The sequence below is a fragment of the Lissotriton helveticus genome, chromosome 6, assembly GCF_964261635.1.
Source record: "Lissotriton helveticus chromosome 6, aLisHel1.1, whole genome shotgun sequence".
NCBI lineage: Eukaryota > Metazoa > Chordata > Amphibia > Caudata > Salamandridae > Lissotriton > Lissotriton helveticus.
In genome coordinates, this window is record NC_136067.1 from 2,046,850,155 (window position 1) to 2,046,873,336 (window position 23,182).

General features: G+C 47.3%; 1 protein-coding gene across 7 annotated transcripts in view; it reads left to right on the forward strand.

The window, feature by feature from the left end:
• CAD (carbamoyl-phosphate synthetase 2, aspartate transcarbamylase, and dihydroorotase) overlaps nt 1-23,182 on the forward strand; it is a 414,808-nt gene that overhangs the window by 234,256 nt on the left and 157,370 nt on the right. For all 7 annotated transcript variants that reach the window (XM_078650082.1, XM_078650077.1, XM_078650079.1 and 4 more), the window contains exons 30-34: nt 1,384-1,515; nt 1,919-2,120; nt 3,045-3,235; nt 3,627-3,767; nt 4,416-4,517. In XM_078650082.1, the coding sequence (XP_078506208.1) occupies nt 1,384-1,515; nt 1,919-2,120; nt 3,045-3,235; nt 3,627-3,767; nt 4,416-4,517 (768 nt within the window). The remainder of the gene's footprint in view (nt 1-1,383; nt 1,516-1,918; nt 2,121-3,044; nt 3,236-3,626; nt 3,768-4,415; nt 4,518-23,182) is intronic.

Here is a 23,182-nt window from a genome sequence, read left to right on the forward strand (position 1 = left end):
CAAAAGATGATGGGCAGAGGTCGTTCTTCTATTCTTCAGGTTGAATTTCTCAATGTGGGAACAGCATTCATGTTTAATCGAGCATTGGCATAGCCAATAGGTCTCTCCTTTGTGACGCATTGGCTTTGCCAATTCCTTTTGGCCATGCTGTAAAGCAAATGTAAGATACTGAAAAGCATGTCAAAAGGAAAAAACAAACATTGACAAAGTTCCCAAAATGGATATCAGCACACTGTCACCAATGATTTGTTCTCTGCTCTGTGCAGAATGAGACAGATGAATGAAACTAATATCAGCACACAGAGGTGGCCCTTAATTGTGGCTCTGCTCATTCCCTTCTGGGGTGGTAGGGAGTCCACCACATACCCTCATAACCACCACCACTACCAGTTGTGGAGCATTTCTAAGAATCCTATTCTGATTCAGGCTGGCGCCTGGTAATACAATAATGGTTATGAAGTCTGCAGTTAGATGGTATCCACCAGAAAGGGCTTTACCAATGGCAAGCAACTTGCTCTTCACTTTGCAGGATTGATCACGTAGCTACCTTTGCAGTTGGGTGCTTCCGCTGCTGCTTTTTGGGCTCGCCTTGTTCCTCACTCCTTTTGCTGTGTGCTTTTTTTTTTCCTTTTGGCTTCTTCCCTCTCCACGGTGGTGATACGTGAACTTCTATGCAGCTTCCTCTGAGCGAGGTTTTAGGAATTTAGGTGGTCACTGGATGAACAGTCTATTTCAGTAGGTCAGTATGTTCTACCACTCAGTATATTCAGCGTTGGTACAATATATTTTAGCTTATTTTCAGATAATACAACTCTACCTTGAGTTGACAAAGCACTTGCTCCACTCTACAATCCTGGAAGTCATCAAAGCTTTGCTCATTCCTCTCTAAGCTTTTAAGCTGGGGGATGTAATCCAAGGATACTTTTAACGACACTGGAGGTACATAGAGGTTTTAGGAATTTATGCCCAATAAAGTTGGATAGTGTAATTCCAGGTGCATGTCAGTTCTGGCTGGTACCAGATTATAGCATGGCATATTTAGGTAGTGCAGGCTGTCTTTTTATAGTCACTGCCCTATAGACTACAAACATGGTGAAGATTGTTGGGAAGCTGTGTGCCCACAGTGACTGAATTCTAGTAGGGGGAAATTGTGAAGGTTTATGGACTCTGGGACCAACAAACTTTACCTAATGCCAGTCAAGTATGTGGTTAAAGGAGCCAGACTTCTTGTCCGTTTTCTTTTGTGCCTATTGATTGGGGTTATATGTTCTGTAACCTGTCTAATGCTATCGCTCTTGTGTGAGGAAGCACTGATTGTTGAAGTCGGGAGGTATGTGGGATTTCTGTCTTGCGTAGCTGATATCTCCTTTCTTTCCAATGTAGCATTTTGAAAAATGGCCGAAGCATCTTCCCATCGTGGCGCATGCAGAAAAGCAGACGGTTGCAGCTATTCTGATGGTGGCTCAGCTGTACCAGCGCTCGGTTCACATCTGCCACGTGGCTAAAAAGGAGGAGGTGAGGAAACTAAAACAAATCTTGTGTCTCCATGCATGATCTAAAGTGATGAGTCTGAACAGGAAGTGCTTGCAGATCTTGCACATACAGAAGTTTAGATGTGCATCATGAGTACATCCTTTCAGTGGGCGTACTTGAGTTTTTCAGATCAGCGGTCCCTTTTAGTAAAAAAATTGCAGATGGAATGAGACTTTTGGCATACACGTGCTGCTCATCACTGAGGTCAAACAAACCCTAGATTATCTGAGTTTAATTAAAGGTTGCAGTTTATTCAAACATTATATTGGCTCATTTATTGTGGTAAAATATTGTCACTTTGAAAGTGTTTCACTTAAAACTGCTGGTGTCGGTTGTAAATTTGAGATTTCCTTCTTACCCTATTTTTTTTGTCCATGCCTTTCAGATTATGATTATTAAAGCTGCCAAGCAAAAAGGCATCCAGGTCACCTGCGAGGTGGCCCCGCACCACCTCTTCCTCTGCCAGGATGATCTGGATCGCTTAGGCAATGCACGTGGGCAAGTTCGCCCCATGCTGGGCACTCGCGAAGACATGGAGGCCTTGTGGGAAAACCTGGAGTCTATTGATTGCTTTGCCACTGATCATGGTGAGTTTGCGCTTGAAGGCGGGCAGTATAATGCACCACTAGAGAGAATGGAATGGAGTTCGGTCTCTTGGACGGTACAGTCCGAGAATTTTATTCTGTCCAGGAATGCTGGTTGGCAGAGGGTTCTCTAGTGTTTTCACAGCAGGGAACACATTGTGTAAGGTAGATTTTAATGTGGTTTAAAAAGAAGTGGTGCATTGAGTTCAGATGGTGAACTGGAGATTGATGGCAGGGCGCACTGGTAGAAGATGGCGATAAGAGTGTAGTTGGTGGATGGGATTTTGATGCATAGACCTGGGGGCTGCAGCTGGGTACCAAAGGTTAAAGCAAAGTGGCTGAACATAAGGATTGTAGCAACTAGATGATCAAGCATTTATTCTTGTCATGCTTCACATCACCAAAGATATAGTCACAATGTTTGTTCTTTTTGGGCCCTCCGCTGAGCATAGGTCTGACTTTTTGACTGAATTACGAAGAATTTTATCTTCTATTTGTCAAAGAAAGTTAGAGGGTTTGGGCCATATTTTTACCCTTTCCTATGAAGACCGCTTAGACTACATGCCTTGTCAGCTCTAGCAGGTTTTATTGGCTGAATTATCAAATGTGCATGCTTCCTTTTTCTGTGACAGCTATCCAATCTACATATTAGGAAAAGTAGTGCATATTGTGGGTTTTTCATGGATTATTGCAGCTTTTATCTGTTGCTGTTTCTGGTCTTTGGGGTGACTCATTAGCTTTAGGGTCATGGGATATCAGATCAATGTGTACTACCTTTGCTGTCACTTCCTATGAAAATGTTAACACCTATGTTTGTGTCTGTGAGCGATGTGGGCTTGCTCACCAATTCTCTTTGGTAGCTAGGAGTTTGGCCTTTCTTGTACTGGTATGGGGTGATGGCTCACATGTAACTGTTCTATATTTAAGCTCCTCATACGGTGGAAGAAAAAAGTAGCAAAGATCCACCTCCAGGCTATCCCGGACTGGAGACCATGTTGCCGCTGCTCCTGACTGCCGTATCTGACGGACGTCTGACCATGGATGATCTCATCAAACGACTCTACGAAAACCCTCGCAAGATCTTCTCCCTGCCAGTGCAGGAGAACACCTATATAGAGGTGAGGATCTGAGATGTAGGCATTCATCATGCTTCTCCTCTGACATGCATGCTTGACAGTCTCCTTAGTGTATCTCCTGGGTTCCAGCCATTAAATTTGTGGAGGGAGTGTCAATGCTGGAGACCAGACTGGCTCCTGGTCAAAGCCTATAACTTCATTTGAAGTTTTCTTTCTTCCCAAATGATAAATACAAAATGAAATTTCTCTTTAAATAGTAACAGTGCTGAGGTTGTAGCAGCCTCAAAGGCAGAAGCTGTTGCCCTTCTTAAAGCCAGCAGAGGATGTGGAATGATGTTGTCCATTGCTCTGACCTTTTAGTTATGGCAACTTCATTGACTGTAAAGTGTCCCTGTTTGGGGAATGACCATTTCTACCTATTGGTTTCAAACAGGTCGACCTGGAGCATGAGTGGATCATACCCAGTCACATGCAGTTCACCAAGTCGAAGTGGACTCCTTTTGAGGGTATGAAGGTGAAAGGAGCAGTGCGAAGGGTGATCCTACGTGGAGAAGTCGCCTATATCGACGGTCAGGTACGGACTACAGCCGCAGCATCCAATTGATGTCTTAATTTCCATATGTTGAACAGCAAAGGCATCTTATGTTGTCACTCATGAAACACCACTAGTCTGGGGTTCAGTGTTGACGATGGAGGCGAGTGCACATTGAACAGTGATGCCCTCACACAACCACTCTGCCTCACTCTTTAGACATGTACTTAGCAGATAGAATGTGATGGTAGAAAGTGCTGCATGTCACATTGTGTGTCTACACCTTGATGCGTGCTCTTTGTGGTCTCTTGTCTTGTCGTGATAACCGCTTTGAGAAGTGAACACTTGACAGTCCTAACCAAGAACGTGCAGTTTTCTGTATTTTTACAGTGAGGTTAAAGTGCTCATGAGGGGTATTTGCTAACAGCTTATAGTGGATGGAATTAGCTTCTATAAATTTGAAATTGTTGGAAAATCTTCACAAGTGTGTAATTGCGTTGAACAAAATAACTGACACATCCTTAGGCTTGTCTTTTTCTGAACCCTTACACTCTTTTTGTAGGAAGATTTTCCTGCACCAATCACTAGCTGTAATTGTAATTTTATTAATGTTTCTCAGTTACTCTGATCGAACTATAATTGTGCCCACCCCTATTGATACTCCTATCAACTATATCAACTTGTGTGCAGGTATTAGCTCCTCCAGGATTCGGACAGGATGTGAGGAAGTGGCCATCTACCCTGGTGTCTCAGCAGCCTAAAGCACCTACTCCTGTAATGGAGATTCCAAAGGTATGTGTGAGAAGAGGGGATGCTGCAGGGGTGAGCATTTCTTGTGTATCTTGTGCAACAATTGCACACTTAAAAAAGATAATTTCTTTGGAGCACGTTTAGTAATATATGCACTAAGAACTTGCCAAATTGATCTTGTATTTGGGTTCTGGCTGCGCCACTATATGGATATATTTGATTGAAATATTAGTTAAATCAGAAATGGTGCTGTTTTGCCACCTGGGTGCTAAGCGTGTTCTAGTGGGTTCTATTTGATTTTCCTCCACAATGAATTTGATCACAGAAACCGGGTCAGAGACCCATTGTAACAGTATACCTGAAGGTTACAAAGGAACCTAGAGAAAATCTGAGCCCTCCGTCACTTTGTCAGAGCTGCAAAGCACTGTATAAATGATGCATACAGACTAGCTACTTGAAAATCCAGAAAACGCTTCTTGCCTTTGTGAGAAAGTGCCATCTTTCTTGCATGGTATGCCCCCACTTTTTGCTGAATGAAATATTAGATAAATCAGAAATTGTGCTGTTTTGCCACCTGGGTGCTAAGCGTGTTCTAGTGGGTTCAATTTGATTTTCCTCCACAATGAATTTGATCACAGAAACCGGGCCTGAGACCCATTGTAACAGTATACCTGAAGGTTGCAAAGGAACCTAGAGAAAATCTGAGCCCTCCGTCACTTTGTCAGAGCTGCAAAGCACCATATAAATGATGCATACAGACTAGCTACTTGAAAATCCAGAAAAAGCTTCTTGCCTTTGTGAGAAAGTGCCATCTTTCTTGCATGGTATGCCCCCACCTTTTGCTGAATTGCTGATGTGCTTTGACTGAGTGTGCCCTGGGCTCCTGCCAATCAGGTGCTCAGGGCCTATGTTCCTTCCCTAAAACTGTATTGAAGTTAAAACCCAATTGGCATCTCTGGCCACAAGGTCAGCCCCTGGTAAATGGTACCATGGGTACCCAGGGCATTGTGACCAGAGAAGACCCCTAAGGGCTGCAGCACTTATTGTGCATCCCTTAGGGGCCCTGCACACACACACACACACACACACACACACACACAGAGAGAGAGAGAGACCGAGAGAGAGACCGAGAGAGAGAGAGAGAGACCGAGAGAGAGAGAGAGACCGAGAGAGAGAGAGAGACCGAGAGAGAGAGAGAGACCGAGAGAGAGAGAGACCGAGAGAGAGAGAGACCGAGAGAGAGAGAGACCGAGAGAGAGAGAGACCGAGAGAGAGAGAGACCGAGACCCCACACACACTTTGCAGGCTGAGTGTCCTGGTGCAGAACTAAAACCAAGAGTCGACATGGCAAACATCCCAGTGCGCACTGCCCTGGCATACATCAGCCACCCCTCTAGCTGGGTGCCCTATGCCAGTGGTGTGGGCACAGGTGCATGAGCCCTGCGCCCCTACAGTACCCAGGGCAATTCCTGGACACTAAGTGCAGTGATGCCATTAAGAGTATATGGTCCTGGGAGGTTGTCATTAGGAACTCCACAGCACCATAATGGCTACACTGAAGACTGACAAGTTTGATATCAAACTTCTCAGCACATTAAACCCACACTGATGCCAGTGTGGGATTTAATGAAAAATGCACTACAGAGGGCATCTTAAAGATGCCCCCTGAAACCTAACCTACAATCCACGTCTTGTCGGGGAGAGGCTGCCTAGGCTGCCACACAGCAGACATGTTGCTGGACCTGGGTGGAGAGCCCCCCTCGCTCCTGGGCCTGCAACAATGCACATCCTGGGCGAGGTGCTAGGTCTCCTCCCCAGGATGGACAGGGGGAAGCTTCAAAGTCATGCCACCTTTGTGAGCTTCTCCAGGCCACTTGCTGTACTCAGCAACTGGCCTCCACCAGTTCTGCCCCCCACTCTGGCTGGGAACCCTACGTCAGGAAACTGTGTGCCAGCCTGTGCCAACTCCACCCCTCCGGAGGAGCAGGCGAGGTGAAGCACGACTCTGGGCTACCGCCATCTTAGAGGATGGGGAGCCCTACCCACTCACAGCTAGTCCCCTGCCCCCCTCGCACAGGAGCGGAGCAGGTTAGGGGATGTACCCATCCCAGGACAGGGCCCTATTGGTCCTTGCCCTCACCCTACCTGTAACACCCCTAAATTTAGTATTTAGGGTCACCCTGACCCTTCCTTCCTCAGATCCCGATTTCGAAAGAAGACCAAGAAGAAGAAAACCTGCCGTGCAGCTGCTAACAAGAGGACAACACCAACTGACTTGGCCCCAGCCCTACAGGCCTTTTGATCATTGAACCTGCTTCTGCTAAATCCTGGTGTCTCCTGCGGACAGCAACCTCGAGAAACTCGGAGGACCTGCCTGCCTTGACCCTGTTAGAGACTGGGACTCCCACGAGCAGTGGTTTTGCTCCAACAGCAATACCCCTGGTGCCAGCCAGGAACCGCAAACCCACCCCACTCTGCACCCGTGAGCCCGGTCTGTGCCCAAGTGGACAAAGACCCCGAGGACGTCCCCCCGGCAATTCTGACCTGGAATCCAGTGCCCAAGGACCCTCCTAGACGGCCAGACGACGCCTGCAGACTCAGAACCAGGGAACCCCCCCCCAACCGCGACCAGCAGAGGGTAAGAATTCCCAACGTCAAAAGACACCCCGGCACCCGGCTTGCCCCAGCCTCCTGTGCCCAACTCCGGGGTGCCTACCTATCCTACAAGATCCCAACTTACCCCTCGAAGTGTTCGTCGCTCCTGAAGGATCTCCATCCCCGAGCCTGCAGCCTCTGTTCCCTTTTCAAGATCTCCATTGAATAACATTGAGCGCCCGACGGCTCAAAAGCACCCTGCACCCAGCAGCCCGAGTGCCCCTGGCAGTGCAACATTTGTCCTATCCTACTTCCCCATTTACCCTGAGCAAGTAACCAGGAGCCCAGCTCCCACAGCCGCGTGGCCTGCTAGCCAGCAGCCACCAACCGAAGGCCCCCTGCCTCTCATTGGATAACATTGGGCCTAACTACCTCTGCACCCGTCTGCCCCTGTGCCGCTGATGGTGTACCAACTGTAGCTACCTGACCCTGGGAGACCCCCGAGTCTATGCCCAGAACCCTAACTCTGCCAGTCGAGTACTTACCTAAAAGCCGATAACTCACTGTTCGAGGCATATGAGCTGCAGATTCTACACTTTGCATTAGATCGCCTCCTGGTGTTGGGCTCGGATGATTGCATGTTGCTGTCATCTTGGAAGAAGTATTTTGTAGTCACGAGATAGGTGACTCCTCCCTTGGACAATAGTGCGCATGGGCATCGGCTCCATCCTTAGATTGTTTTTTTCCGCCACTGGGTTCGGATGAAACTTTTCCGCTCTGAAATCTACTTTTCAAGTACTTCGCCGCGTAAAAACGTATTCAAACTTCACCAAACTACTCTCGATATCGATAAACGTCGACTTGACTCCATCACCTCGATTCCGGTCGTCGACGCGGGCCTTTGGGCCTATCCACGCCGTGAGACCTACACCTCATGGAAAGGACGCCATTCAAAAGATGCCCCAAGTGTGGAGCAAAGTTTCCACACAATGACCATCACGAGGTCTGTAACCTGTGCTTATCGCCAGAACACGACGAATCCAGCTTTACAGCCTGTGCATCCTTTCGATCCAAGAAGACCATTCGAGATCGGCGGGCCCATCGACACACCATGCAGATATCGGTTCCGGAACCAGTGGATATCTTCGACGAAAAGGTTTCGCTCGTCCCCGAAGAAGATTCAGACAATCTCCAAATCGTATCCGAGGCAGACGACTCCGATGACTCCATATCATCGGGTCAGCGCGTGAGTACTACTGCCCCTGCCCCATACCCAGCACCCAAATCCAAGGCAAAGGTCAACACTCCGCCTCCGGGGCCCAGTCACGACCGAAAAAACACTTCGAAAGCCCCGTCATTGAGCCCAGCTCCGAAGAAAATACTCAAGCCTTCCGGTAGCTCCTTACCGAGCAAGCCGCATGTGCCAATCCCACCAGCTCCCTTGGCACCGGAACCGAAAGAAGTCCCGGCTCCGCAACAGTCTACTTCTAAAGACAAATCTATGAAGCCGGCGTCTGACGCCTCCAGGCTGACGAGACCAGCTTCTACTCCGAAGCCAATATCTTCGGTACCGAAACCTACAAGGCCTGATTCCAATGTGCTCAAGCCCTCGAAACAGCCTACGACTCCGAAAACAATACCTTCGGAGCCAAAACCTACGCCAAAGGACACAGTAACAACTCCTAAGGCTAAAGACAAGCAGCAACCACACCCGGAACTGAAAGAATCGGAGCTGGCAAAGGTTCCGTAAGGAGAAGAACTTTTGCAACCTGATCCTTTACAAAAGAAGATCTACATTGACCCAAAGACAGGCCATGTGTCCATTACACCACACAGTAAAAGGAAATCAGACACAGCACCTACACCTGCAGTGCCTGTCAAGAAGGACTCTGCCACATCTCCCTATGCACCCTTCTCCTCCTATACTTCCTTCTCCTTCATCTCCTGTTCCCCTTAACATTTCACCTCCAAATTCTCCTGAGAACTCTCCTCCTCATTCTTCACCACATACACCTCCAAATGATGTTGAGTATAGCATAGGGGGAGGGGCAGACCCAGATGAGTCTTTTCCCTACCCTATTGATGATCCAGATTGGGAGTACCCAAACCCACAAGATGTGCCAGATATTCCTGACCCACATTCATAGCCATCAAAACCTTCTCCCCAGAAGACAATATTGGTTTGGGGCACTTACTGAATAGGGCTGCCATCTATCACGGGGTCATGGTGCATTCAGATGAGGCAGAGGAAGACATTTTATTAGATACCTTTGAACAATCACAAAAGTCTGTTTAAATTCTGCCTATGATTAAAGGGGTCATCAAACACGTGTACATGCTAGGATTCTAAACACTAGAATTGAGAAAAAGAATAGGCCTGCTCCTGGGGATCCTGCCTACATTAAAGGACAGCTAGCCTTCGATTCCTAGTCGTGTCAAATGCTAGAAAAAGAGCAAACTCAGACATCAGGTGAAGCACCACCCCCTAATAAAGAATCTAAGGTGATAGATGCTTCAGGCAAAAGGATAGCTGCACAAGCTACCAATACATGGCGTATAGCTAACACACAAGCCCTCCTTTCAAGATGTGACAGGGCTCACTATGAACAGTTAGAGACACTACTACACCATCTACCTGACCAATATAAGGCGCAGGCAAACAACCTTGTACAAGAAGGCAAATTAATTAAAAATGCCTCAAGTGCGCACTTGATGTAGCAGACACTGCATCTAGAGCTGTAAACACTAGTGTCCTACTTGGACGTCATGCGTGGCTACGCAGTTCAGGATTTAAGCAGGAAGTGCAAACTACCATCCTAAATCAGCCCTTCAGCCAACATCAATTGTTTGGACCAGAGGTAGACACAGCACTGAGAAAATGAAGAAAGACATCGATACAGTCCAATCTATGGGAGCTTTACAGTCCACACAAGCTAGAGGCTCCTTTCGTCGCTCCTTCTATAGAGGAGGCTCCATACAGACTGGAGCAGACAATACTGCTTCCTTCAAATCCAATACGCAGACATCCTCCAGTAAAGGATATTTTAGAGGAGGCTATAGAGGCAACAACAATAAAGGAAGAGGTCGAGGTAACAACAGTAATCCAACCTCTTCCACCACAAAACAGTGACTTCCCTCTGCTCCCCCAACAGCACTCCTCTCCTGTAGGGGGCAGACTAACACAGTTCCTACCTGTCTGGAATTCCATCACAACAGACAGGTGGGTAAGACAAATTATCCAGTATGGCTACTGCCTCGAACTTACAGCTACCCCTCCCCACATACCACCCAGGCAGCGTCCAATAATAATAATAATACTGATATTTCTAAAGCGCGAACAGCTACCTCACACGGAGGTGTCCCGGCGCTATGTGAGCAAACAAAGTAAAATGAAGTGGTTTAGATTTTTTGATTAAAAAGCCATGTCTTTAGCTGCTTCCTAAAGCAGATCTCTGAAGTTGCAGAGTGAATAGACAACGGCAAAGCATTCCACAATTTTACCGTCCCAGCGGAGAAAGCCCTACCCCAAGCCGAGCCTTCAAGGCTCGGGGAGCATGTAGGCAGATTCAATATATTTGAACGAAGAGACCTCGACTGCTGGTAGCGGGGAAGTCTCAATTTAAGGTAGTTAGGGCAGTTACTCTGCAGTGCCCTGAAAGCCAGAGTCAGAGCCTTAAATTTGATCCTACTGGCCACTGATAGCCAGTGCAGACCGCGCAGATGCGGAGAGACAGGATGTCTAAAAGGAATATGTTTGATAAGCCTCGCAGCCGCATTCTGCACGGTCTGGAAACGCTGGGTCAAATACTTTGGCAAGCCGAGATAGAGGCCGTTGGCGTAGTCCAGCCTCGATGTAACAGTCGCATAAACTACAGCTTTCCACAAGCAACTGGGAGGTTTTTTAGGAGTTCCAGAATTACAAGGCGCACAGCCAAAGTACCCGTGCAAGTAAGGTAGAGATAACTGATTTTAAATGGTCAGTACAGGCAATGGGGCGAACGGTAAATCCTCACAACCGCTCAAAATGGACCAAGTTTAGTCCATACGAAACACAAGAAAACCACAATGCCCCTGCACTATACTATTGTGATAATAAAGTTTTTTGTCTCGGTAATGTCAATTCAGAGAGTGGAAAAGAACAGATGACCAACACCCAATTCATTTAGATAACTAAACAGTTGTTGACCATGTAAGACAAAAACGAGGTGTGGAAAGGATCCGTTGTTGGTGCGAAAATTCAGTTTTATTGTTCCTATATGTAGGCCAACACGTGTTTCATCGCAGGGAAACAGACTGCGAATCTTCAGGGCCTATTTGGTGAGGGGCAGCGACCACCTCGTTTTGATATTTATAGGGGATCCAGTGTTGGGAGTATCACATATTACGTGATCGTACACTCCAAGAGACCATCTGAGTCTCAAAAGTTCTGTACAGAGTATATACCGGGAGGAGAGGAATAACAGGTTACTTCTGTGTAGTGACGCTGTTAGGGACGAAGAAGGCGGGTGCACCTCCTCGTTACAGTTCTCCCTCTTTAGGTTCCCGGCGCCGGGAACCTAAAGAGGGAGAACTGTAACGAGGAGGTGCACCCGCCTTCTTCGTCCCTAACAGCGTCACTACACAGAAGTAACCTGTTATTCCTCTCCTCCCGGTATATACTCTGTACAGAACTTTTGGGACTCAGATGGTCTCTTGGAGTGTACGATCACGTAATATGTGATACTCCCAACACTGGATCCCCTATAAATATCAAAACGAGGTGGTCGCTGCCCCTCAACAAATAGGCCCTGAAGATTCGCAGTCTGTTTCCCTGCGATGAAACACGTGTTGGCCTACATATAGGAACAATAAAACTGAATTTTCGCACCAACAACGGATCCTTTCCACACCTCGATTTTGTCTTACATGGTCAACAACTGTTTAGTTATCTAAATGAATTTGGTGTTGTTCATCTGTTCTTTTCCACTCTCTGAATTGACATTACTGAGACAAAAAACTTTATTATCACAATAGTATAGTGCAGGGGCATTGTGGTTTTCTTAAACTACAGCTTTACGGCAGTCTTCTGGCAGCAAGTCAAGATTTTTTCGAAGGTTTCTGAGTTTGTTTAGGCACCCAGCTGACACCTGCTGGATGTGAGCAGAAAAGAATAAACTATCATCCCATCTCACCCCCAGATTTTTTGCACCACTGCTGGGGAGTGGCGGAGGTCCCATTTCAGATGGCCACCACAGATCAGGCGGGGTCGTAGGCCTTTCCCCCCAAAAAACTACCTCGGTCTTCCCTGCATTCAATTTTAGCTTTATGGCGTTCATCCATATTGCAATGTCGCGAAGGCATCCTTTGAAATTGCTAAACGCTTCCACCGATAGTTCTGAATATGGAAAAAACAACTGTGTCTCGTCTGCGTAAGTAATCGCTTTGACACCCCAATTGGCGATCAGAGTGAACAGTGGAGCTAAATAGACATTAAAAAGTAGTGGACTAAGCGCTGATCCCTGGGGAACACCACACCAAAGATGTTTTGGTTTAGAGGAAAAAGGACCTAAAGCAACTTTCTGGGAGCGGTCGCTTAAGTAGGAGTGTAGCCAGGCCAGCGCCTTGTCTTTCAAGCCAACAGCCTCCAATCTCTGCATGAGTCTGACATGGTCAACACTGTCAAATGCAGCAGATAGATCCAGGAGCACCAGCATTGATGATGCTCCTGAATCTAGAGCCCATCTGATTGACTCTGCCACCTCAATGAGGGCGGTCTCAGTGCCAGATTGGGTTTCATGCAGAATGGCGTTCTTTTCAATAAAACAGTTCAATTGGCGTTGTACCAGTTTCTCAAGCACTTTTCATGGAGGCAATGGACGTGTTCCAAATATGTGAGAGTGTTTTTAATAAAGAGCAGGACATCACATTCCATAGCTTTGGAGGACAAGGGTCATCTGGGGCCCCCGGTTTGCATTTTTTAATTTCATCCAGAGCCTCTTGTTGTGAAATAGGATGGAACCGTGCTAAAGACGGGGCGGGCGCATTGACCAACACTGAATCCGACCTTTCTGTTGCCACAGGGTCCGAAAAGGTGTCATACACTTTTACAATTTTATTATCAAAGAAGTCGGAGATATCTTCACACAGAGCCAATGACGGCAGAACTTCCGTCTCGATTACTCTCGGCTTAAAAAAAGACTGAACTATCTTATAAACTTCTTTGCTCGATTGGTCTGTTTTCTGAATGCAAGAGGCAATAAATTGATTTTTGTCAGTTTTTATCAATTTGAGTCTGCTAAAGGCTTTTTTATAGCATGTTTTGGCTCTCACAATAATTCTCTCGCCATTGTCGCTCCAGTCTCTTACAGTTGCTCTTTTCATCCCTCAGAGCCTGCGAGAACCAGGGGGCTGATGGTGATTCTCTATGTGACATAGGGCCTAGGGTGTCAGCTGATAGATTCTTCCACTGTCTACGCCTAAAAGAGCGTCTACCACTGGCCTGGTTATAGGAGGATATTTTTACTGAAAAGGAGATCAGGTAATGATCAGACCAGACCAATGGTTGGGGTGTCTCTGCTATTACTTCCTGAATGTTTAAGAAAATCAAATCAAGAGTATGTCCTGCCCTATGGGTGGGATCAGAGATTATTTGTATTAGGTTTGCTGCTTCCAAAGTTGTAATTAGTTGGGAGACCTGAGGGCAGTTGGGCTTATCTACATGGACATTAAAATCACCCAGCACCACAAAGTGAGAATGAGCTAGAGATCTTTGAACAATATAATCAGAGAGCTCTCCAGTACTTTCTAGAGAGCAGTCAGGGGGCCTGTAGATAACCAGCCCAGCTAGAGATACCTTGGGATTTACTTGAAGGCAGAAATAAAGACCCTCAATTCCTTGTATGCCGATGGACGTAGAGGAAGTTAAGGCATAGCTTTCTTTAAAAATGAGCCACTCCACCACCTCTTCTGTCCCCCTCCCTATTAGAAAAAATCATTTTGAAGCCCGTAGGGACAGCTAATGAAATAGAGGCCATATTATCTTCTTTCAGCCAGGTTTCCGTAAGAAATAAGGCATCCCAGATTGAGTCCATAAGCATCAGCCACATATCATCTGCGTGCCTGGGGAGAGATCTACAATTCAGTAAGCCCGCCCGGAGCATCGTCTTGGTAGGGCTTGCTACAGGGTTAGTATTATGTTGTATTTTCGGGTTAGCTAACACAGATTCAGAGCCCATTGCCATACCACATAGTAGGCACTCCGGATACAGCTCAGTGCTTGCAAGGTCAATTCTCCTTGCCTTACACTGCTTAGCTGTATTCATAGCAATGAAATCAGACCTGGACCAGTATACCCTCTCCGCTTCCCTGCTCACACCGGCAGCATGGCCGGCGCTGGCCGCGATCCGGACGCGGAGGGGCGCAGACGGGCTTGCCTTTGGCGCGCCTTCGGCGCTGCGCGGCCGAGCCCCCATCTCCCTTTTGCAGGCAAGAACACTGCTCACCCTTCACACTCACACACTGCTCACCCTACACGCTCACTTAATGTTCACCCTGCACGCTCACGCAATGTTCACCCTGCACGCTCACACACTGTTAACCCTACACGCTCACTTAATGTTCACCCTGCACGCTCAGGCAATGTTCACCCTGCACGCTCACACACTGTTAACCCTGCATACTCACACACTGCTCACCCTGCACACTCACACACTGCTCACCCTACACACTCACACTGCTCACCCTATGTAATACGAAAAGTCCTAGCTCTAGCCTGTGTTGTAATCGTACAGTAGGTTGTGAGTAGTTGCGCTTGATTGGTTGGGGCGTCCCCTCCTTGCTGCTCCCCTCAAGGAGGGCCGGCTGCCTCAATGAAGATCCTAAGACACATGTTCAGCTGTTTTTAGCTCCTGTGTGTCAGTGCACCGTGTAAGCGCACAAGCATACCCTGCTCTCTCTGGAACACTCACACTGCTGGGTCACTCTCACTCTGCAGTCACTCTCACGTCACTCTCTCTGCAGTCACTCTCACTCTGCAGTCACTCTCACTCTGCAGTCATACTGCGGTCACACTCACTCTGGAGTCACACTCACTCTGGAGTCACACTCACTCTGGAGTCACTCTCACTCTGCAGTCACTCTCACTCTGCAGTCACTCTCACTCTGCAGTCACTCTGCAGTCACTCTCACTCTGCAGTCACTCTCACTCTGCAGTCACTCTGCAGTCACACTCACTCTGCAGTCACACTCACTCTGCAGTCACACTCACTCTGCAGTCACACTCACTCTGCAGTCACACTCACTCTGCAGTCACACTCACTCTGCAGTCACACTCACTCTGGAGTCACACTCACTCTGCAGTCACACTCACTCTGGAGTCACACTCACTCTGGAGTCACACTCACTCTGGAGTCACACTCACTCTGGAGTCACACTCACTCTGCAGTCACACTCACTCTGGAGTCACTCTCACTCTGCAGTCACTCTCACTCTGCAGTCACTCTCACTCTGCAGTCACTCTCTCTGCAGTCACTCTCACTCTGCAGTCACTCTCACTCTGCAGTCATACTGCGGTCACACTCACTCTGGAGTCACACTCACTCTGGAGTCACACTCACTCTGGAGTCACTCTCACTCTGCAGTCACTCTGCAGTCACACTGCAGTCACACTCACTCTGCAGTCACACTCACTCTGCAGTCACACTCACTCTGCAGTCACACTCACTCTGCAGTCACACTCACTCTGCAGTCACACTCACTCTGCAGTCACACTCACTCTGCAGTCACACTCACTCTGCAGTCACACTCACTCTGCAGTCACACTCACTCTGCAGTCACACTCACTCTGCAGTCACACTCACTCTGCAGTCACACTCACTCTGCAGTCACACTCACTCTGCACTCACTCTGCAGTCACACTCACTCTGCAGTCACACTCACTCTGCAGTCACACTCACTCTGCAGTCACACTCACTCTGCAGTCACACTCACTCTGCAGTCACACTCACTCTGCAGTCACACTCACTCTGCAGTCACACTCACTCTGCAGTCACACTCACTCTGCAGTCACACTCACTCTGCAGTCACACTCACTCTGCAGTCACACTCACTCTGCAGTCACTCTGCAGTCACACTCACTCTGCAGTCACACTCACTCTGCAGTCACACTCACTCTGCAGTCACACTCACTCTGCAGTCACACTCACTCTGCAGTCACACTCACTCTGCAGTCACACTCACTCTGCAGTCACTCTGCAGTCACACTCACTCTGCAGTCACACTCACTCTGCAGTCACTCTCACTCTGCAGTCACTCTCACTCTGCAGTCACTCTGCAGTCACTGCAGTAACTCTCAGTCTGCAGTAACTCTCAGTCTGCAGTAACTCTCAGTCTGCAGTAACTCTCAGTCTGCAGTAACTCTCAGTCTGCAGTAACTCTCAGTCTGCAGTAACTCTCAGTCTGCAGTAACTCTCAGTCTGCAGTAACTCTCAGTCTGCAGTAACTCTCAGTCTGCAGTAACTCTCAGTCTGCAGTAACTCTCAGTCTGCAGTAACTCTCAGTCTGCAGTCACTCTCAGTCTGCAGTCACTCTCACTCTGCAGTCACACTCACTCTGCAGTCACACTCACTCTGCAGTCACACTCACTCTGCAGTCACACTCACTCTGCAGTCACACTCACTCTGCAGTCACACTCACTCTGCAGTCACACTCACTCTGCAGTCACACTCACTCTGCAGTCACACTCACTCTGCAGTCACACTCACTCTGCAGTCACACTCACTCTGCAGTCACACTCACTCTGCAGTCACACTCACTCTGCAGTCACTCTCACTCTGCAGTCACTCTCACTCTGCAGTCACTCTCACTCTGCAGTAACTCTCACTCTGCAGTAACTCTCACTCTGCAGTAACTCTCACTCTGCAGTAACTCTCACTCTGCAGTAACTCTCACTCTGCAGTAACTCTCACTCTGCAGTAACTCTCACTCTGCAGTAACTCTCACTCTGCAGTAACTCTCACTCTGCAGTAACTCTCACTCTGCAGTAACTCTCACTCTGCAGTAACTCTCACTCTGCAGTAACTCTCACTCTGCAGTAACTCTCACTCTGCAGTAACTCTCACTCTGCAGTAACTCTCACTCTGCAGTAACTCTCACTCTGCAGTAACTCTCACTCTGCAGTAACTCTCACTCTGCAGTAACTCTCACTCTGCAGTAACTCTCACTCTGCAGTAACTCACACTCTGCAGTAACTCACACTCTGCAGTCACTCTCACTCTGCAGTCACTCTCACTCTGCAGTCACTCTGCAGTCACTCTCATTCTGCAGTCACTCTCATTCTGCAGTCACTCTCACTCTGCAGTCACTCTCACTCTGCAGTCACTCTCACTCTGCAGTCACTCTCACTCTGCAGTCACTCTCACTCTGCAGTCACTCTCACTCTGCAGCTCACTCTCACTCTGCAGCTCACTCACTCTCACTCTGCAGCTCACTCTGCAGTCACACTCACTCTGCAGTCACACTCACTCTGCAGTCACTCTCACTCTGCAGTCACTCTCACTCTGCAGTCACTCTCACTCTGCAGTCACTCTCACTCTGCAGTCACTCTCACTCTGCAGTCACTCTCACTCTGCAGTCACTCTCACTCTGCAGTCACTCTCACTCTGCAGTCACTCTCACTCTGCAGTCACTCTCACTCTGCAGTCACTCTCACTCTGCAGTCACTCTCACTCTGCAGTCACTCTCACTCTGCAGTCACTCTGCAGTCACTGCAGTCACTCTCACTCTGCAGTCACTCTGCAATCACTGCAGTAACTCTCAGTCTGCAGTAACTCTCAGTCTGCAGTAACTCTCAGTCTGCAGTAACTCTCAGTCTGCAGTCACTCTCACTCTGCAGTCACTCTGCAGTCACTCTCACTCTGCAGTCACTCTGCAGTCACTCTCACTCTGCAGTCACTCTGCAGTCACACTCACTCTGCAGTCACTCTGCAGTCACACTCACTCTGCAGTCACACTCACTCTGCAGTCACTCTCACTCTCACTCTGCAGTCACTCTGCAGGGACTGAGGCTCCTTCCAGGAGGGTTCTAGAGGGAGGTGACAGCTGATTGGCTCTTTTCTAGAGTTTGGTCCTTTCTACAAAAGGACAGGGATAGGTTACTAATGTGTGGCCTTTAGGCCTATTTATCTATATGTCTTGGGACATTACTTCATTTATATACCGGGAACTCCCATTCCGACGACGGGGAATGATTCAAGCATGTGAATCTATGAAAAACACCAATACTGTATAACTGCAGTTAAGTAACGCATTTCTTCAACATCAACACTCTCCCAGCCAGAGTGTTCATGAGACTCATAGGCATGATGGTGTCTTGCATCTTTATTGTGTCATATGCAAGACTGCAAATGCGACCGTTACAGGAATGTCTAGCACAACAGTGGAATCAGGCTCAAGGACAACTGACAGACCTGGTGTTGGTGGACAGCCGCACACATCGCTCTCTGCAGTGGTGGAACACCAATAACTTGACAAAAGGGCGGCCGTTCCTCAAACCTGTTCCACAAATAGCACTTATAGCAGACGCATCTCTCACAGGATGGGGAGCTCATCTCCTACATTATTTGACTCAAGGGCAATGGACCATTCAACAAAGATCGTTCCATATCAACCACCTAGAGCTGCTAGCAATATTCTTAGCACTCAAAACCTTCCAAGTACAAAACAAAGCTGTCTTAATCCGGATGGACAACATGACAGCCATGTACTATATACAAGAACAGGAGGGGGGGGGGCACTCTCTACAGCTGTCCCAGCTTGCACAGAACATTTGGAGATGGGTCATTCCACAAATCTGTTAGCAGAACACCTTCCAGGAGTTCACAATCCGATAGCAGATCTGTTAAGTCGACAGACACAACAGATTCACGAATGGGAACTCATCCGCAAGTCCTACCATTCTTTCACAAATGGTCATCCAGACATAGATCTGTTCACCACACACAAACGCAAAATGCCCAACCTTCGCCACCAGTTTTCCACACCCGCTGTCCAAGGGCAATGCGATATGGATGAACTGGTCAGGCAGATTTGCGTACGCTTTTCCGCCACTACCACTAATAGTGCACAAGCTACGACAACAGTCGCTCAAACTGATTTTAGTAGCTCCCACGTGGGCACGCCAACCGTGGTATACAACACTGCTAGAACTATCCCTAGTCCCACACCAAAAACTACGTCTGACACCATCCCTGCTAACGCAGAACCATGGCGACATCAGACATCCAGACCCAAGCCAACTGAATCTGGCGATCTGGCTCCTGAGGTCTTAGTTTGGTTATCTTAACCTACCACCAGACTGTATGAATATCATTAAAGAAGCCAGGAGACCTACTACTAGAGCTTGCTATGCTGCTAAATGGAAACGATTTGCCATTTACTGCAACAATAACCAAATTGATCCCCTAGATGCTTCCATCCAAAATATAATTTGCTACCTTCTACATTTACAAAGATGTAACTTGTTATATTCATCTATACGCCTACATCTAGCAGCATATTTACAAAATAGACAACATCTGTCTTTATTTAGAGTGCCTGCTATTAAAGCATTTATGGAAGGATTAAAAAGAATCATTCCTCCCAGGTTACCACCCACTCCAGTGTGGAACCTAAACATTGTTCTTACAAGGCTCATGGGACCACCTTTTGAACCTCTACACAGATGTGAACTGCAATTCCTCACATGGAAAACAGCTTTTTTAGTAGCTATTGCCTCTCTTAAAAGAGTTAGTGAGATTCAAGCTTTCACTATACAAGAACCATTTTTACAATTACACCGTAATAAAGTGGTTCTCAGAACAAATCCTAAATTCCTTCCAAAAGTCATTACTCCGTTTCATTTAAACCAATCTGTAGAGTTACCGGTGTTTCTCCAAAACTCACTCTGTACCAGAAATAGCTCTACACACCCTAGACGTTAAAAGAGCTCTTCTCTATTATATAGATAGGACTAAATCCTTTTGCAAAATAAAGCAACTGTTTGTAGCTTTCTCTCCACCACATAAGGGCAACCCCATCGCTAAAGCTGGAATTGCAAGGTGGATTGTAAAATGTATACAAATATGCTATCAAAAAGCTCCAGAGCGCATTCCACACGCAAACTAGGAGCCTCCATGGCTTTCTTAGGGAACATTCCCCTAGAAGACATCTGCAAGGCAGCAACATGGTCTACAACACACACATTCGCTAAGCACTACTATGTTGATGTGCAAGCAAAGCAGCAAGCTGCAGTAGGCCAAGCTGTTTTAAAAACTCTTTCAAACTACTGCAACGGATACAGGTGACCACCGCTAGGGGAGACACTGCTGCACAATCGATGCAAAGTGTAGAAACTGCAGCTCATATGCCTCGAACGGAAAATGCTACTTACCTGTATGCATCTGTTCTTGGCATGGAGAGCTGCAGATTTCTATACGCCCTCCTGCCTCCCCGGGACCTGTATCTGTTTCAGTTTCATCTTAAATAGATATACACATGGACATCCCTTCTTTATTTCTACTAACTCCATCATTTCCCATCATGGCGAAAAACAATCTAAGGATGGAGCCGATGCCCATGCGCACTATCGTCCAAGGGAGAAGTCACCTATCTCGTGACTACAAAAGACTTCTTCCAAGACGACAACAACATGCAATCGTCTGAGCCCAACACCAGGTGGCGAGCTAATGCAAAGTGTAGAAATCTGCAGCTCTACATGCCAAGAACAAACTCATACTGGTAAGTAGCTTTTTCCTTTCTTCCATAGGCTAACATTGACTGGTTTCACTTGGAAATTCTTACAAGTGTGGAGTTTTGGAACTTTAAAATATTAATCTAAAATCAGCCGAACAACGAATTCAGACTTACTCACCTGTTATCAGGAGAGACCTCAGTGCTGCATCTGTTAGCCCAGTACTGACCTTGAAAAGTAATTTTAACCATACTTACCAGTAACTTGAATTTCCTTCCATAGGATAGCATTGCCCGCTTTTTGCTGATAAAGTTTGTGTCGATTTTTTAAACTTACAAATATTCTTTAAAAATCGCGCCAGCGATAAAAACGTAATTACTTGCCTGTTTTAAATAGATGTCTCAGTGCTGAACCTAGGAGCCCAGCACTGGATTACAAAAGTAACGTGAACATACTTTACCTGCAAATTGAATTTCCTTCCATAGGATAACATTGGTAATTTCACTTGGAAAAGTGTCAACTTTTAAAATACAATAATATTCCTTAAAAATCACTACAATAACCAAAACGATTTTACTCACTGGTTTACAGGAAATGTCCGGGGACTGAATCCAAGATCCAGTCCTGTGGTTACCAAGTAATCTGAAAAGTAATCAATTGCATTTAACTAGAAATTTCCATTGAGCTCAATGTTATATTGTGTTGCTCATTGCAACAACTGTAACTATTGCATTCAAAAGGCTATTGCCTATTTGAAAAGTATTTAACTAAAAAAACTCATCCTTAGAAAGTATATTTTGATACCTTGTTGGTTCTAAAAATAAAACGACTATATATTTTGATACAAAACTGGCCAAGAGTTCAGTTCTTGAGTGTGTGAGACTATTTGCTGACTGAGTGTGTACAACAAATGCTTTACACTGTCCTCTGATACTGCCTTACTGCTCGACCAAGCTACCACTTTAGAGAGTAAGTTTATATCGAACTTTAGCCTGTGCCAAACCTCTGGGGACTGTGGACTCTGTGCACACTGGACCTTACTTTGGTCCAATATATACAGAGCCACTTTCTCACATTCACGGACAACACAACCGCAATGTGGTACTGCAACTAACAGGGCGGGGTGGGGTCGTGGACTCTGTCAGGAGGCTCACCGCCTCTGGAACATCAAGGCATTACCTTGGTGGTTCAACACCTGGCAGGGTCTCTGAACGCCAGGGCGGACGAACTCAGCCGCCGGTGCATGATGGATCACGAAGGGCGTCTGAACTCTGACGTGGCGCAAGGTCTCTTTCTGCAGTGGGGAGAGCCTTAGTTAGATCTATTCGCCACCGAAGAGAACACGCAATGTCAGTTCTGCGCGTTGGAATTTCCAAGGCGGCACTCTCTCGGAGACGCTTTTCGTCTCGAGTGGAGCTGCAGTCTACTGTACGCTTTTCCGCCTATACCACTTCTGCCCAGAGTGCTGAAGAAGATCAGGCGCGACCGGGCCCAAGTTATTCTGTGGCTACGCACTGGGCTTGAAGAGTGTGGTATCCCGAGCGACTCATTATGAGCATCGATCCCCTAATCCGTCTGCCTCTTCGGGAGGATCTTCTGTCGCAGCAGCAGGGGACGGTCCTCCAACCGTACCTGCCCAGCCTCCACCTCCATGCGTGGAGATTGAGCGGTGACAGTTGACGGCTTTCGGCCTTCCTCCCGAAGTCTGTAATGTCATTCTGGCAGCCAGGCATCCCTCGACTAAAACCGTATACGCTTGCCGATGGAACAAATTTGTGGCGTGGTGCACAGCGAATGCTGTGGATCCCCTTTCCGCCACTCTTTCTGAGGTTCTTCTGTTTCTCCTACCTTTGGCCCAGCAGTGCTCTGGACATTATCAAAGGCTATCTTTCTGCCATTTCCGCCTTCCTGAGGCTTCCTGATCAGCCTTCTCTTTTTAGGTCCCCGGTTGTTAGCCGCTTTCTAAAAGGCATTACACACACACACCTTTCCTCCCGTGCCTTTCATAATGCCTCAATGGGACTTAAATCTTGTCTTGACTTTTCTGATGGGCGCTCCCTTTGAGCCTCTTCATAACTGTCCTTTACGTCTTCTTACTCTAAAGACGGCTTTCCCTGTAGCTATTGCCTCTGCCAGAAGAGTGAGTGAGCTCCACGCTCTTTCTTCTAAAACTCCTTTCCTTTCTGTTCATCCGGACAAGGTGGTTTTAAGGACCCGTCCTCCTTTCTTGCCAAAGGTTGTCACGCCCTTCCACATTGGGCATACCATCACTTTGCCCACCTTCTTTCCGCCTCCGTATTCTTCCAGGGAAGAGGAGAGGCTCCGCCGTCTGGAACCAAAACGTGCGCTTGCTTTCTATCTGTAGCGTACACCGCAGTACCGGGTGGATGATCAGCTCTTTGTTGGC